Source organism: Lytechinus pictus, chromosome 10, assembly GCF_037042905.1.
Source record: "Lytechinus pictus isolate F3 Inbred chromosome 10, Lp3.0, whole genome shotgun sequence".
NCBI classification, from domain to species: domain Eukaryota; kingdom Metazoa; phylum Echinodermata; class Echinoidea; order Temnopleuroida; family Toxopneustidae; genus Lytechinus; species Lytechinus pictus.
Window position 1 is genome coordinate 19329086 of NC_087254.1, and position 14178 is coordinate 19343263.

At 36.6% G+C, this 14178-nt stretch overlaps 1 protein-coding gene across 1 annotated transcript; it reads left to right on the plus strand.

Moving 5' to 3' along the window:
- On the plus strand, positions 1-13597 carry LOC129270290 (uncharacterized). The gene is made up of 7 exons (XM_064106135.1): positions 1-456; positions 6042-6469; positions 7430-7772; positions 8629-8952; positions 9377-9616; positions 10476-10877; positions 13107-13597. Exons 2-7 carry the CDS (start codon positions 6140-6142, stop codon positions 13316-13318), a joined length of 1851 nt encoding a protein of 616 aa, XP_063962205.1. The 5' UTR covers positions 1-456; positions 6042-6139; the 3' UTR covers positions 13319-13597.
- The last annotated feature ends 581 nt before the right edge of the window (positions 13598-14178 follow it).

Sequence of the window (14178 nt, forward strand, 5' to 3'; positions counted from 1 at the left end):
CCACAACGCCTAGAGATTCTGGGAATTCCCAGCTGTCTAGTCTTACATTCAGGCGCTTTTGGGTTTTGAGTTCTTACAAAATTGATTAATTTCGCTTTGGATCGTTTTAAGTTTTGCCCGACTTGCAATTTACAGCTACAAGCTTATACAGGTGGCTAATTTAACCTGACAAGCCCATAACATCCAGTGAAGGTGGAGTGAGCTTTTGATAGGACCCGGATAGGACAACACTGTCTAACGTTAAATCGCACCAACTGACGAAGCTACATGTATATACGGATAGCGTACTGGTATTGATAAATGGTACGTGTATGTTGCCAGGACGTGCACAATAATTTGCTCTCCAACAAAACACTGCTCTACGCGACTCCAATTTGAGGTCAAGTGCACAACATTGATTGGGTTGTGGGGTTGTTCCTCGGCAGTAAAACCGGAAGTGTATCATTTTAGATATTAGTAAGTAATTCGAAATCTCATATCTTCTTCATTCCCAATTCAATTTTTTTTACTATTAATGGCAAGCCAGCGGGTTTTTTTTTCTGGATCTGGATGTACAGTCGGGTGTACAGTATACACTGCTAGACCAATTTTTCTTCTTTTTATTTTGACAGCGATTTAATTCCCTTGGCTTGGTTCAATTAAATTGGCGGAACCTGTGTAAATTTGACTGAAGTATTCGCAGTGACATTGCTTGTAGATCTGGGAGTATTATAGATAAAATTTCCCGGCAATATCCTACCAATTTTGTTGGATCCTCCAATTCTTATCTTATTTTACAATAATTCTGCCCAATATTTAATATATCAATTAGCATTCAGTTTTATGATTGCTGGGTATAAATAATTATTGTATCCCCCTTTGTTTCGGGATCGGTAAATTGAGTTTAATGTTCTTGACTAAACAGTGTCACCGTAAAAAAATCATTCCACTGATCGGATTGGTGGATTGACTCGGGCAGGTATGTGGAAGGCTGTACAGATCTATTCTCATTTAGTTCTGAACTTTGTTTATCAATTACCTCAAATATATGACCTTAATAGGGCCTCTATGCTTTTATTATTGTACCCCGAGTGGGGTCAAGAGGGAAAATTAAATAAAAGAAAAGAAAACAAACTGTCCTTGTAATTAATGTTTATACTACTATACTGCTGATAAAAGCCACCAACACGTAGCAGCTAGTAATTAGAAGTAGTAGCATTAGCAGTAGTATAATTAGTGGCAGTAGTATAGCAGTATTAGTAGTAGCAGTAGTAGAGAGAAGTAGTAGTAGTAGTAGTAGTAGTAGAAGTAGTAGCAGTAGTAGTAGTAGTAGTAGTAGCAGTCGTAGTAGTAGAAGTAATAGTAAAATTTGTAGTAGTAGTAGTAGTAGTAGTAGCCTTTTTTAGTAGTGGGTATATTTATGTATATTTATTTTATTGATATATTTATATTATATGTATGTATTATTTTGATGCATTTATAGTTTGTTTCAGTGCACTTTTTGTTAAAAAGAGTCTGATGACAGTTCTTGTGTTTTTTAATCATTGAACACGACAATAAAATAATTGAATTGAATTTTGAATTGAATTGAGGTATAGTAGTAATAGCAGTAGTATTAGTAGTACTATTAGCAGTACGAGTATTATTATTAGTAGTAAAATAAGTAGTAGTAGTAATAGAATTAGTAGTAGTATAAGTAGTAGTAGTAGTAATAGTAGTAGTAGTATTAGTAGTAGTAGTAGAAGTAGTAGTAGTAGAATAGAAGTAGTAGTAGTAGTTAGTAGAATAGAAGTAGTAGTAGTAGTAGTAGTAGTAGTTGTAGTAGTAGAATTAGTAATAGAAGCAGTGGTAGTAGTATTAGTAGTAATAGTAGTAGTAGTAGTAGTAGTGGTAGTAGTAGTAGTAGTAGTAGGTTTAGTAATAGTTAAAGTAGTAATATCAGTAGTAGTAGTGGTTGTAGCAGTAGTAGTATTGTTAGTAGTAGTAAAAGTAGTAGTAATAGAATTAGTAGTAGTAGAAGTAGTAATAGTAGTAGTAGTAGTAGTAGTAGTAGTAATAGAAGTAGTATAGCAGTGGCGTACCTGGCATATTTCGTCAGGGGGGCAAGCGACAAGGATGAGCAAGGTGGGGGTAGTAGGCATGGACATAGCTAGCCACATTTTTTTCAAGGGTGGGGGTAATCATTGCCCAAATATCAACTTCTTTAATTGCAAAGCGAGCGAAAAATTTTTTCAATTATGATTTAGCCTTTTTACATGATGTGAAACGTGCAGAAATTATACATTTGGTCATAAAATTACCAATACACGGATATTTGGTCACCTCGCAGTCCTCGTTGCCCTGCATTTTGCAGCCCCCATCCCTTACACGTTTGGATGTGTAGGTCTGGCAGTGGAACTGAAGATGGGAAAGATTACCCAGGGGGTGCCCAATAAAACGGTTGGGATCTTGCTACTACTGATATGTGCTATTGGGCGATTGCACTTTATTGTCGAAATTAATACTTTGTTTTTGTATATCATTCCAGAAATGAAATGTATTGTATTGTGATCGATATATTTCTAATCTAGTGGTAATTGCAATGTTTATATTAAAATACTTCTTTTATTACTCTTTGAAGGTGTTTATATTATGTTCCCAATTCTCCTTATTTGGAGACGTTATAAAAGAGGTATTTGACATTGTAATCAGTTAAAAAAAAATAATATAAAAATAATCATTGCGAGCGCGAAGCGCGAGCTGAATTTTTTCTAAAAATTCAGACCTAAAACAATACATTGTGTGCACTAATTATGAATAGGGTGGGTATCTTCCTTAATAAATCATGCGAGCGCGAAGCGCGAGCTCAAAATTTTATTATCCCTAACTGGACACTAGACGTTCTAAGCAATTTTACAGGATGGGTTTCTAAACAGTCGTGCGGGCGCGAAGTGCGAGCTAAAACTTTTAATATTCTGACTTAAGAACTGGACATTCTGAGCACTTTTAGTAACCATGAACAAATTGGTTTCTAACTGAATAATTAATTGATGCGAGCGCGAAGAGCGAGCTGAAAATTTGAGATATTCCCCCCTGAGAAGTGGACATTCTAAGCACTTTTTTTAAAACTATGAACAAAATGGTAGTAAAAACAATTAATTGGTGTGAGCGCGAAGCGCGTGCTATTTTTTTTTATATTTCGACCTGAAAACTTTACATTCTGAGCACTTCATTTAATAATGAACAGGATGGAATTTTATGTGAGTGCGAAGCTCGAGCTAAAATTTTTGATATTCCGACCTAAGAACTTGATATTCTAAGCAATTTTTGTAACCGTGAAGAACTTGGTTTCTAATGATATATTTTTTATTTTTCATATTCCTACCTGAAGCCGGACATTCTAAGCACTTCATTTAACTATGAACAGGATGGATATATCTTAACAGTATAATATGTGAGCACGAAGCGCGAGCTGAAATTTTTTATATTCTGGCCTAAGAACTGGATATTACAAGCACTTTTTGTAACCGTGAACAAATTGGTTTCTAACTAATCAATTGACGCGGGCGCGAAGTGCGAGCTGGAATTTTGTTATATTTCGACCAGAAAACTAGACATTTATCATACAATATCCAACTAAAAAATTGATGCGAGCCCTACGCGCGAAATGTTTATTGTTATAATTATATTACCTTAAAGTTGTTATCTAACTTTTTCCTGTCCCTGGTCAACCCAGTCCGTCCTCGATACCGGTACAGAGAGCTCTAAAAGTCGCATTGCGTAAAAATCACAATTTACCGATAAAAGTGTACAGATTAATTGACATTTACCGACAAAGATGGTGGAACTAAAAAAACGAATCAGTTGGAACAGCCCTGTGTGCCTGACAGTTTATCAATTTTTTTCCGACAGTCTGCAGTCCAGTTTCTGTTTTCCCCTTTCTCTTAAACTCTTTGTTCTTTTTAACCTTCCCCCTTTTTTCTCTCTTTCCTTTTTTCTTTCCCTTTTTCGCTTTTTTTTCGCTTGTGACTCGTCAGGGGGGCAGTCTGCCCCCCCCCTTTAGGTATGCTAGTGAGTAGTGGTAGTAGTAGTAGTAGCAGGGTTGGCACGTTTTAAACGATGTGTTTTAAAACATGTTTTAAAACGCGTTTTAAAACACCGCATAGACTTGTGTGTTATAAATTTGCATGGATGTGATTTTATATAAATGTTTTTTTTTTATACTGTTATTTCTGAAGTGGTGTATTATGTTCTTCTAACTAACTTAAACTCTTTTTCAACATCACTCGTTTTCTCCTCTTTCTCTTTCCCCCTTTATTCTTTCTTTCTCCATTGCTTTGTCATGTTCCTCTTCTCCCTGTTCAATTGTGCAGGTCAATCCATATTAAGAATATTCTCATTTTAACTAACATCTGAGTGTTTGCTCACTTTTTGGACAGGTAAAGAAACACTATTCAAATAAGCTAAAATACATGTACATGTAATAGAAGTACTTGAATGAAATGGAAGTGTTGCACAAGCACAATAATATTTTACAAATTCTGTAAACCTGACATCATACTCTTGAGGTACACACAAAAGACTCGAAAAAGAAAAGTCTGTGAGTGACGCGGTAAAAAACATTTGCGCAGTGGATTTATCGCAAAAAAATGACGAGGGGGCTGAATTAACCCCCCCCCCCCCTCCCAGTCGTATTAGGGTTAAAAAAAAACATTCTATAGGCCTACTGATTGTTTTTAATAAACATCAGATTTCCTGAATTAAAATAGTTTAAGGGCTTTATTTATAGATTTGAATTGAATTTTGATTTACCGGTAATGAAATTAAGCTTTGAAACCTCATGTACGTCAATTTCTTCCATCGTGCAAACTCTCCCCCCCCCCCCCCCCTCGGTTGACATGTACATGTTCATGGCCTAGGAATAAAATGTCAAATTACTTATAAAGTGATCTTTTTCGTAGGCATTCAATTTCCATGATTTAGTAATTTGGGGGGAAATTTTTTTGTTGGAAATTCATTAACAAAATTGTGGTCATCTCTTATTTAAAACATCAAGAGCTTAAATCATATTGTATTTAGTGTATAGTTTAATTGATTTACAGAAAATTGCATCATTCGTTGGAAAAAAAAAACGTTTTAAAACGATTTGAAACGTTTTTAAACAATAAAAAACGTTTTAATTGTTTTTTTAATAAGAAAACGTTTTTTATTACAACCCTGAGTAGTAGTAGTTGTTCTAGTAGTAGTAATAGAAGTAGTAGTAGTAGTAATAGACTAATAGTAGCAGTAGTAGTAGGAGTAGTAGTAGTAGTAGTAGTAGTGGTAGAAGTAGTAGTAGTAGTAGAAGTAGTAGTAGTAGTAGAAGTAGTAATATTTGTAGTACTACTACTAGTAGTAGTAATAGTAGTAGTAATAGTAGTAATATAAGTAGTAGTAGCAGCAGTAGTAATGTTAGTAATAGAAGTAGTACTAGTAGTAGTAGTAATAGTAGGGGGAGGAGGAGGAGAGTATAAGTAGTAGTAGTAGTAGTATTAGTAGTAATAGTAAAAGTAGTAGTAGTAGTAATAGTAGTAACAGTAATGAAAGTACGTAGTACTAATAGTTCACTGTAAAAAATGAAGTGCTAATTTAGCGCTTACAGTGCTTGTAAACTGACTGCACTATGAGTGCTGATTTTCTAGTGCTAAATTAGCACTTTATTTTTTACAGTGTAGTGGTAGTAGTAGTAGTAGTAGTAGTAGTAGTAGTAGTAGTAGAAGTAGTTATAGTAGTAGTAACAACAGTAGAAGTAGTAGTAGTATTAGTAGTAGTAGTAGTAGTAGTAGTAGTAGTAGTAGTAGTAGTAGTAGTAGTAGTATAGGGGTATCAGTAATACACATTTATTCTCTTATTATTCATTATTTTATTGTTTCAACCTTCCTTCTTCGTTATGAATGGTCAACATCTCAGATGCCCCCCCCCCCCCTTCCTCACTGTGAAAGCACCCTTGTATCGACTACTAACCTGTGTGATGTTTCTCTATGAATAATATTGTATCCACTTGTATCATCCACTGAGATATTATTTTTTTCTGTTTGATGCAGGTTCGTATTTTGGTAATTCTCTTGTAATCGATTCCAGTCCATACATCACCAGATGAGCATATCGTTTCCTAGGTATCTACTAACCAACTGGTTCATCAATGTCAGGAATAGTACGAAGTTTTAAAAAGAGGTTAGGAAAACCATCTACAAAACGCAGGAAATTAGGAAAAGATGAGGAAGAGTGGTGTGATGCCCTGAATAATTTGTCAGTGGACAGCAGCAGCGACGACGATGATGATGATGTTTACTACGACGCACCGGTAGAACCGATTGATGTCTCAACAACGTTGAAGAGAAAACGAAAACACAAAAAACAGGCGGAAAAAAAGTCAAATAAAAAACAAGCAACAATGAATTATCATTTCAATACCCAATCCGCAGGGAGATTGAGACTGGGGTCCAATAATGGAACATCTGAACAACCCCGGGTGAGTAATGGTATTGTGCAATGTCATGTCAAGATGATTCCATTCAATTCAATATATTTCCAAAGGTTAAGCATACAATATAATCGGATGTGAAAACTCAGTAAGCAAAGCTTGCAACGAGTGCACCGTAGAAATGTAAAGTGAATAATATTGAAGATTTAAACAAAAAATACTTTCATACAAAAGTGCAGTACATATAAGAAAGGAAAAAAACAGACAACAAATAAAAAAACGGGACAACTCAAACATAGTATGGCAAATGAAACAGTCCATAATTAATAAATTGATGTTTTAATTAATCTCGTGATATTGGTATGACTCCTAATTCATAAGGAACATCAACCTAACCGATCCTTTAAATGATTTATACTTGATCTTTGTCATCTTTGTCATTTTCCATTTTCATGTGTTTTATAGCTAAATGCCTCAAGTTTTTTGACATCGGTTTATCTATATTTTAAACATTTTTTTTTCAATACGGTTAAAAAAAACATGCTATCAGCCGACAAGGTTATTTCTCAGCAAGTCCGTAATAATCAGAGTTATAAAATATATAAATTTAAAACAAAAAAAACAAATTCATAAATTTTTAATAAATTCATTACACGCACATACATAAGCACATACACACTCACGCAAAACATACACACACAAAATACAGCATCTCAATGTGCTTAAATCACCATGGGAAATACGTTTGATATGCCTCTGATAAAAGAGGACAGATTTACTTTATTCTGAATCTGTTGAGGAAGTTCATTAAAAATCTGCGATGCGTTATAAAAAGTGCTTGATTTCAAAATGTTTGTATTTAGTTTATCTAAAACTAAGGTCTTTCTACATGTATATGTCTTAATGAGTATGAACTAGTTTCTGTACATAACCTGGAGCATATAAGATCAGGTGCTAGATGATTTAACAGTTTGAACATGAGAGTTACTACATCCTTCTAATATTTAGAACGCTCCTAGTCACTCGCGAGAAACCGGTTTTAAATATGAGAAGGATGCATCGGATCCCCCCATTGGCACTCAGACCAGAACAGGTAATGTGTTTCGCTTTGTTGCTGGAGGACCGTCTAGCTCAACAACGTCAGAACGGGACACAACACGACCGTCTGCCCTGAACTCGGACCGGCCGCAAACCATCGGCACCCGACCATCAACCATCGGAGCCCGACCACCAACCATCGGCACCCGACCACCAACCATCGGCACCCGACCACCAACTATCGGAACCCGATCATCACCCAGCGCCTTCCGACTACAGTCAAATATTCCTGAAATGGGTCATCAGTATAAAGGTGTGAAAGTTTTCTTTTTTACATTAACTTTTATCTTATAATTGGATTGTAACATGTGGTAAATTTTAAAGTAAAATTAGCCCCTTATTAAATCATATCCTAAATTGTGAATATCACAACGGTTCACAAAAGAGAAAACATTATATAATAGGTCTATAAAAAAAAAGAATAGTACAACGTCAGGGTCGCGTTTCATGAAGATTCGTTATAATAACAAACGCACAATTTATATAACAAGTTTATGTTAGCCAATCAGATTGAGGGATTTTTGGTAGCATTTAAATGTTATTGCAAATTTGTTATTTTAAAAGGTTTTACCGTATCCGATTCTTGTCTTTTCTTCAAATCATATCTAGGGGGGAAATAGCTAATGCAATATAGGGCCTATATTCTCTAAGAAGAAATTGAAAGTTGCAAATTTTCAATCATTCTGTTTTCTATTTGTGTTGATAAAAGACATATGATAAAACAAAGGAATGATGAAAATATAGACATAGAAGGTGAATTGCTGGACAGGAAACAAAGAACACTGAAGTCTTCTCGACTTTCTTTTAAGGGGACAAGTATAACATTTACCTATTAATTCTTCACATGGCCTTTATTTTCATGATCATCTATAAAAAGCCCCAGGATCCCCTCATTAGAAAATGAGATTCTTTGAACAATATAATGGGTTATGGACTTCCTAAATAAAATGGTCAAAATTCAAAAAAAAAATATTTTGGTCAGAAGTTTGTTACATTATAGTTATCAATGAAATTAAGTAACATCATCAGTCCCTGTGCACATTATCAACGAACAGTTAAACACATTTCGCCGTTTGGTTGCCTTTCTCTCAAACCCATTTCCTTTACAGACCCGGCTACGTTTAAACATGGATTTTGGAGTACTTCCTTCTTTAAGGGAAGGAAGGTGACAGTGACCCTGATGACATCCTCTGAGCCTTTCATCATAGAGGGGTTGAGGATAAAGCTGAAAGCGTTACAGAGTAGTCGTCCCAACCTCATTGAAGCCGTTAAGGTCTACCAGCTACCGTACAGTGGGCTAGAACACCACACCTTCAAGGAGGATGTTGATATCATGGTACTCTGTCATTCAATCGAAAACAGGAGATTTTCCATCACCAACGTGACTGACTCCCTCTACGACGAGTTCCTCGAATACAGCAATGAGAAAATTGGTATGTGAAATGGATAAGAAGAATGCTGGTGTCGAGCAATAGGACTACAGATTTGTTTTAAAGTGATTTGTGAGGTTTACATAAAAATAATTGTATTAGTTTCAAATTAGTCGTAAACTATCTCTTGGAAAAAAAAGTTATCAGAGCCATAATATAAAGAGAATAACATTGTAACTAACACGTATGGACTTTAAAAAATCCACAACATAATGCGTGTACTTTCATTGAGAACGAATATTTTCTATGCAATCATTATTTGAAAACGAGTTATTGTTGCATGGCCTGTAAATCATAAATTTTTGCAGCACAACTTGTAGCTATTTCATGTAGACTAATGAAGGCAAAGTAAATATTGTTGCATGATTTTTTTTCTCGAATATCCACCAAAAAAAAGCATCTCTTTCTTATATTATGTTCTTATCAGGAAAAGATAGAATCGTTGTCATGGCTCACGACTTCGCACCAGAAGCGGAAGAGGTAAGGGCGGTTAAAATGACTTCTTTCCGTCATAGCCAATACTCCACCTTCGAAAACGCAGGTCTGGTCATGATTTGTGGAAGGATGGATAAGAGAGAGCCTGAGATTAGAGATCAAGATTGGGACAGCTTTGTGAAGTTCTTGGAGAATGCCTCCAAGAAACCCCTTCCTTCCAAGTCTCCTGCAGGTGAGAAACAGGAAATCCCTGAAGAGTGCTTCTTCAACATTTTTGTCCAAAAAGTTGTCAGATAATTTCCTTGATTTTGATTGGCTGAGAAGCTCTGTGAGTGTGGTGACTGTTGGATAAAACAAGACGTAATGATAAAACATCCGACAAGGCTTTCTATGGAATGCTCCCTTGATTCTATCATTTTATATTTTTGGATGATGGTTATCAGTGATGTACAGATGGGGTGCTATGGGGCGCTTGTCCCCCCCCCCCCCAGAAAAAAAAATCATGCCAAGAAAAAAGGAAAGAGAGAAGTGTAAAATATGACATAATTTTCTTAATATTGTGTCAAAACATATCACAAAATTGGAAATTTCACAAAAATTGACATTTTCCTTGCTCGCTTTGCTCGCTCGAAAATTTTCAATAAATGTTGCCGGATCTTGCCCCCTCAATTTTTTTCTTTTTGCTCGTTACACCACTGATGATTGTATTCATGTGACACTCTTATTCTACCTGTAAAAGCATAAAAGGAGTGTCATATTAAACATGAGCTGTCGTGAAATTTACCTCAAGAGCACTTTGGCCTAGTAAACTGCAAAAGAATTTGTCATATACCCTTATCAGTTTCGTTCTGATCAGAAATAGTTGAAACTTTTTAATTATCAGGTAATTCATTAATATTGGAGAGTCCTCCCTGTTACATAAACTGATGATTGGTGGTAACCACGTGATTTACGTTTGATTACCATACAAAAAATCGTAAAACGCGACTGTCATATTCGGTGAAATCAATATCTCTGACAGTGCATTTTGCAGTACATAATCATGATAAGTATACACTTTCTTTCCACATTTCCGTTAACATCACATACAGCTCAAACATCAGTTCATAAAGATGTCGCCCCCAACACCAAACAAACGTCTAAATTAGAGGAGCGAAAAATCAAGCCATGTACAGTCTCTTCAAGTCGCTCCGTTAGGATGCAAACGAGATCATCCAAGCCCGTCATCTATATCTGTACATCCTATGGACTCCACAGTATCAAAGGACTCATTGAAATGGTTCAGAATTCGCTGAAACAACGTTACTCTTCTTGTGAGATCAAGGAGACGGAGCTGCCTTACAGTAGATTAGACGACTTTAAGTTTCCTTCAGAGGCAAGCAAAAGAGATGCCATGATTCTCTGCCATTCGGTGAATAACAGAGGTTTCTCCATCACCGATGTTCCCAACTCACTCTACAACGTTTTTCTAAAGTACTGCAATGAGCTTTTTGGTAAGCAATAATTGCGAAACGTGGTGTTTTCTGTGCCCACTTAAGGTAGAGGGAGATCACTTCGGTGTTCTTTCCAACAAAAACATGAAACCCATTTCTATGAAATCCAGGGGCCCGTTTCATAAAGGACTTGCAACTGTTGTAACTTTGACATTATGGCAACTACCATGGAAACCTTGATTCTGATTGGCTGCTGAGCCCTGTTACCATGGTAGTTACCATTATGTCAAAGTTACAACCGTTGCAAGTCCTTTATGAAACAGGCCCCAGTACCACACATCTTTGCTACCACCTTATATAAATAATCCCGCCCACCATCCCTAACAAATTAAAAAGGGAAAGTTGGGACAGGATTCTACTGAAACTTTAAAGCGCCAATTGACTTACCGAGATGGAGAGATATTTTTTTTTCTTGCCAAGTTGCCTTACTAGCCTTGTTATTTTTACACGAAGAGATACGTTATTATCCCAAGTCAAAATATTATTCGTGGTGTGCCAACATAGCGAGATACTTTGTAGACATCTTGTCATGTCGACATCATGGTGTGCCTAACGTTTTTTAAGTTGACTTGGTAGGATAGGATATCACGCCATGTCAACATATTGGCTTTCAGGTCGACGTGGCAATATACGTATCTCATCATAATTATGTATGTTAGCAGGGGCGGCGATCCTTGGGGCCGGGGGGGGGGCACAGTGCCACTTTCCTTTTGAAGAACAAAAAAGTGACCTTTTTACTCAAGAAAAATGCCCTCTCACGAACGTCTGCTGTGCCCTTTCAACTGAAGACCCGTTTTAGGTGTTACCAAGTGCCCTTTCTCGTGTAAGTGCCTGTCTTTACCAAAATTACCCACTTTCGAACGTGTTCTGTGCCCTTATATCTGAGAAGGACCTGCTTTATGTGGTAGCAAGTGTCATTCTCGTATTAGTGCCTATTTTCACTAAAGAATGCCCCCTTATGAACATGTTCTGTGGCTCTTTCACCCCTGAGAAACTTTGACCGTGTTGGGGGTATTTGTGAAATTGTTATCATAACTTAAAAATTCTATAGATTTAGGTCATGAAACGTGGGCATAACAGCAACCATGTATCCCTGTATATCCTGTGCGCGTTTCAGGAACTTGTCCAAGATCAAAGGTCAGTTAGGTCAAGAAGTCTGGCCGTGTTAGGGGTATTTGTTGAATTGGCACCTTAACTTAGACAGTTTATGGTTCTAGTTCATGAAACATAGACATAAGGGTAATGAAGTATAAATGATTGATTTGCACACACCTTAGGTCACATGATCATGGTCAAAGGTCATTTTGTGTCAATGGACATTAATATTTTCTTTTGTGAATAATTATTTAATAGCTGTTTTCAAAGTCAGCACTGCTGCTATATCGAGTCGCGTAATGCAGGCGAGACTGCCAGAGGCGTTCCACTTGTTACTTTTGAAGGAAAAAAACTTGTAAGAATAATCATACGAGCCGTAAGTTTCATGAGTCATGTGAGAGGGGTAGATAATTCAGTTTTTTCTGTTTTTTAGATAGTACCCTTTTTCCCTCCGCCCCCCCCCCCCCCTCCCACTTTCAAATTCGCTCCGCCGCCCCTGTATGTAAGATAAAAATATCTCGCTATCTCGCCATCAAGTCGATGGCACCTGAAAGTTGCCATCGGATTCTTTGACGGCATCTACTGATTTGGCGAACGTGTAAACTGACTGCAAATCCATATCGAGCCTATATCACACCAGGGGACCGTTTCATAAAGCTGTTCGTAAGCTAAGAGCGACCTTAAGAACGACTGGTGATCCTTTTTCAACCACATTTATGCTTAACCATCGCCAGTGAATATATCATTTACCACAAGAAAGGATCACCAGTCGATCTTAAAGTCGCCAACGAACAGCTTTATGAAACGTCCCCATACAGATGTACAAAATACGTGAATTTCTCTCCAGGCAATAATTTCATTTTCCTTATTTATGAAAATAAGACACTTATAATCCCGAATGTGAGCAGTTGTCTGATATTAAAAGTAAATGTTGAACCATTGATTCCTCTTCAATTTAATAAGGTTAATCATTCACGAGGTTGAATTGATTTACTGACACGATTGATAATCCTCAATTCATTGGTTGCATTATCAAAATTGTTTCTATTCTTAAATTCAGTACTTAATAAAAAAAAAAATCAAAGGTGCGATTATCTTTAAACTCTATTTCAACATCGTATATTTTTATTACAGGTAAGGATCGCGTGGCTGTGATCGTACACGACTTCGATTGGAGTCAGGAAATTCTGAAAATCAATCTCCAGCAATTCGAACGAACGCAGCCGACTGCTTATGAATTGGCGGGCTTCGTCGCTCTTGCGGGAGATCTCAACATATCCGATGCCAAACTCTGCTACTATCCAGAAAGTCTTGGCCTAGATTCTTTTGTCAGAAAATTACGCTGAATGCGATTTGATATTGAATGAATTGTATATGGACATTCTTCACCACAAAGGGCAACTGTTAGTTTAAGAGTGGTGAATTTGCGAGAGTGAAAACCCTGTCAAACCCTTGGAATGATAGTCAGTTCATTGCTTTTGTTTTGTTTCGTGCGTTACCGCTTATGGCGCGCCGTTTGACCAATAATTCAGATAAACACTGTTTATCGCCGATAAACAGTGTTTATCGCCGAAAAACACTGTTTATCGAGCGATAAACACTGTTTATCAAGCGATAAACACTGTTTATCGAGAGAAACTATGTTTATCGACTGAAAAACACAGTTTCTCTCGATAAACAGTGTTTATCGCCGAAAAACACTGTTTATCGAGAGAAACTGTGTTTATCAGTCGAAAAACATAGTTTCTTTCGATAAACAGTGTTTATCGCCGATAAACACTGGTTTTCGGCGATAAACAATGTTTATCAAGCGATAAACACTGTTTATCGAGAGAAAATGTGTTTTTCAGTCGATAAACATAGTTTCCCTCGATAAACAGTGTTTATCGCTTGATAAACATTGTTTATCGCCGATAAACAGTGTTTTTCGGCGATAAACACTGTTTATCGAGAGAAACTATGTTTTTCGACTGATAAACACAGTTTCTCTCGATAAACAGTGTTTATCGGCGATAAACACTGTTTTTCGGCGATAAACACTGTTTATCTGATTTATTGGGCAAATGGCGCGCACTTATGGCGCGCCGTTTGACCAATAATTCAGATAAACACTGTTTATCGCCGATAAACAGTGTTTATCGCCGAAAAACACTGTTTATCGAGCGATAAACACTGTTTATCAAGCGATAAACACTGTTTATCGAGA

What these genes read in the sequence shown, in the direction of transcription:
- LOC129270290 (XM_064106135.1), top strand. Translation starts at nt 6,140, where the DNA reads ATGTCAGGAATAGTACGAAGTTTTAAAAAGAGGTTAGGAAAACCATCT. An exon ending in GAACATCTGAACAACCCCGG is followed by an intron (nt 6,470 to 7,429) that starts GTGAGTAATGGT and finishes TCTAATATTTAG; the next exon opens with AACGCTCCTAGTCACTCGCG. An exon ending in GTACTGCAATGAGCTTTTTG is followed by an intron (nt 10,878 to 13,106) that starts GTAAGCAATAAT and finishes TTTTTATTACAG; the next exon opens with GTAAGGATCGCGTGGCTGTG.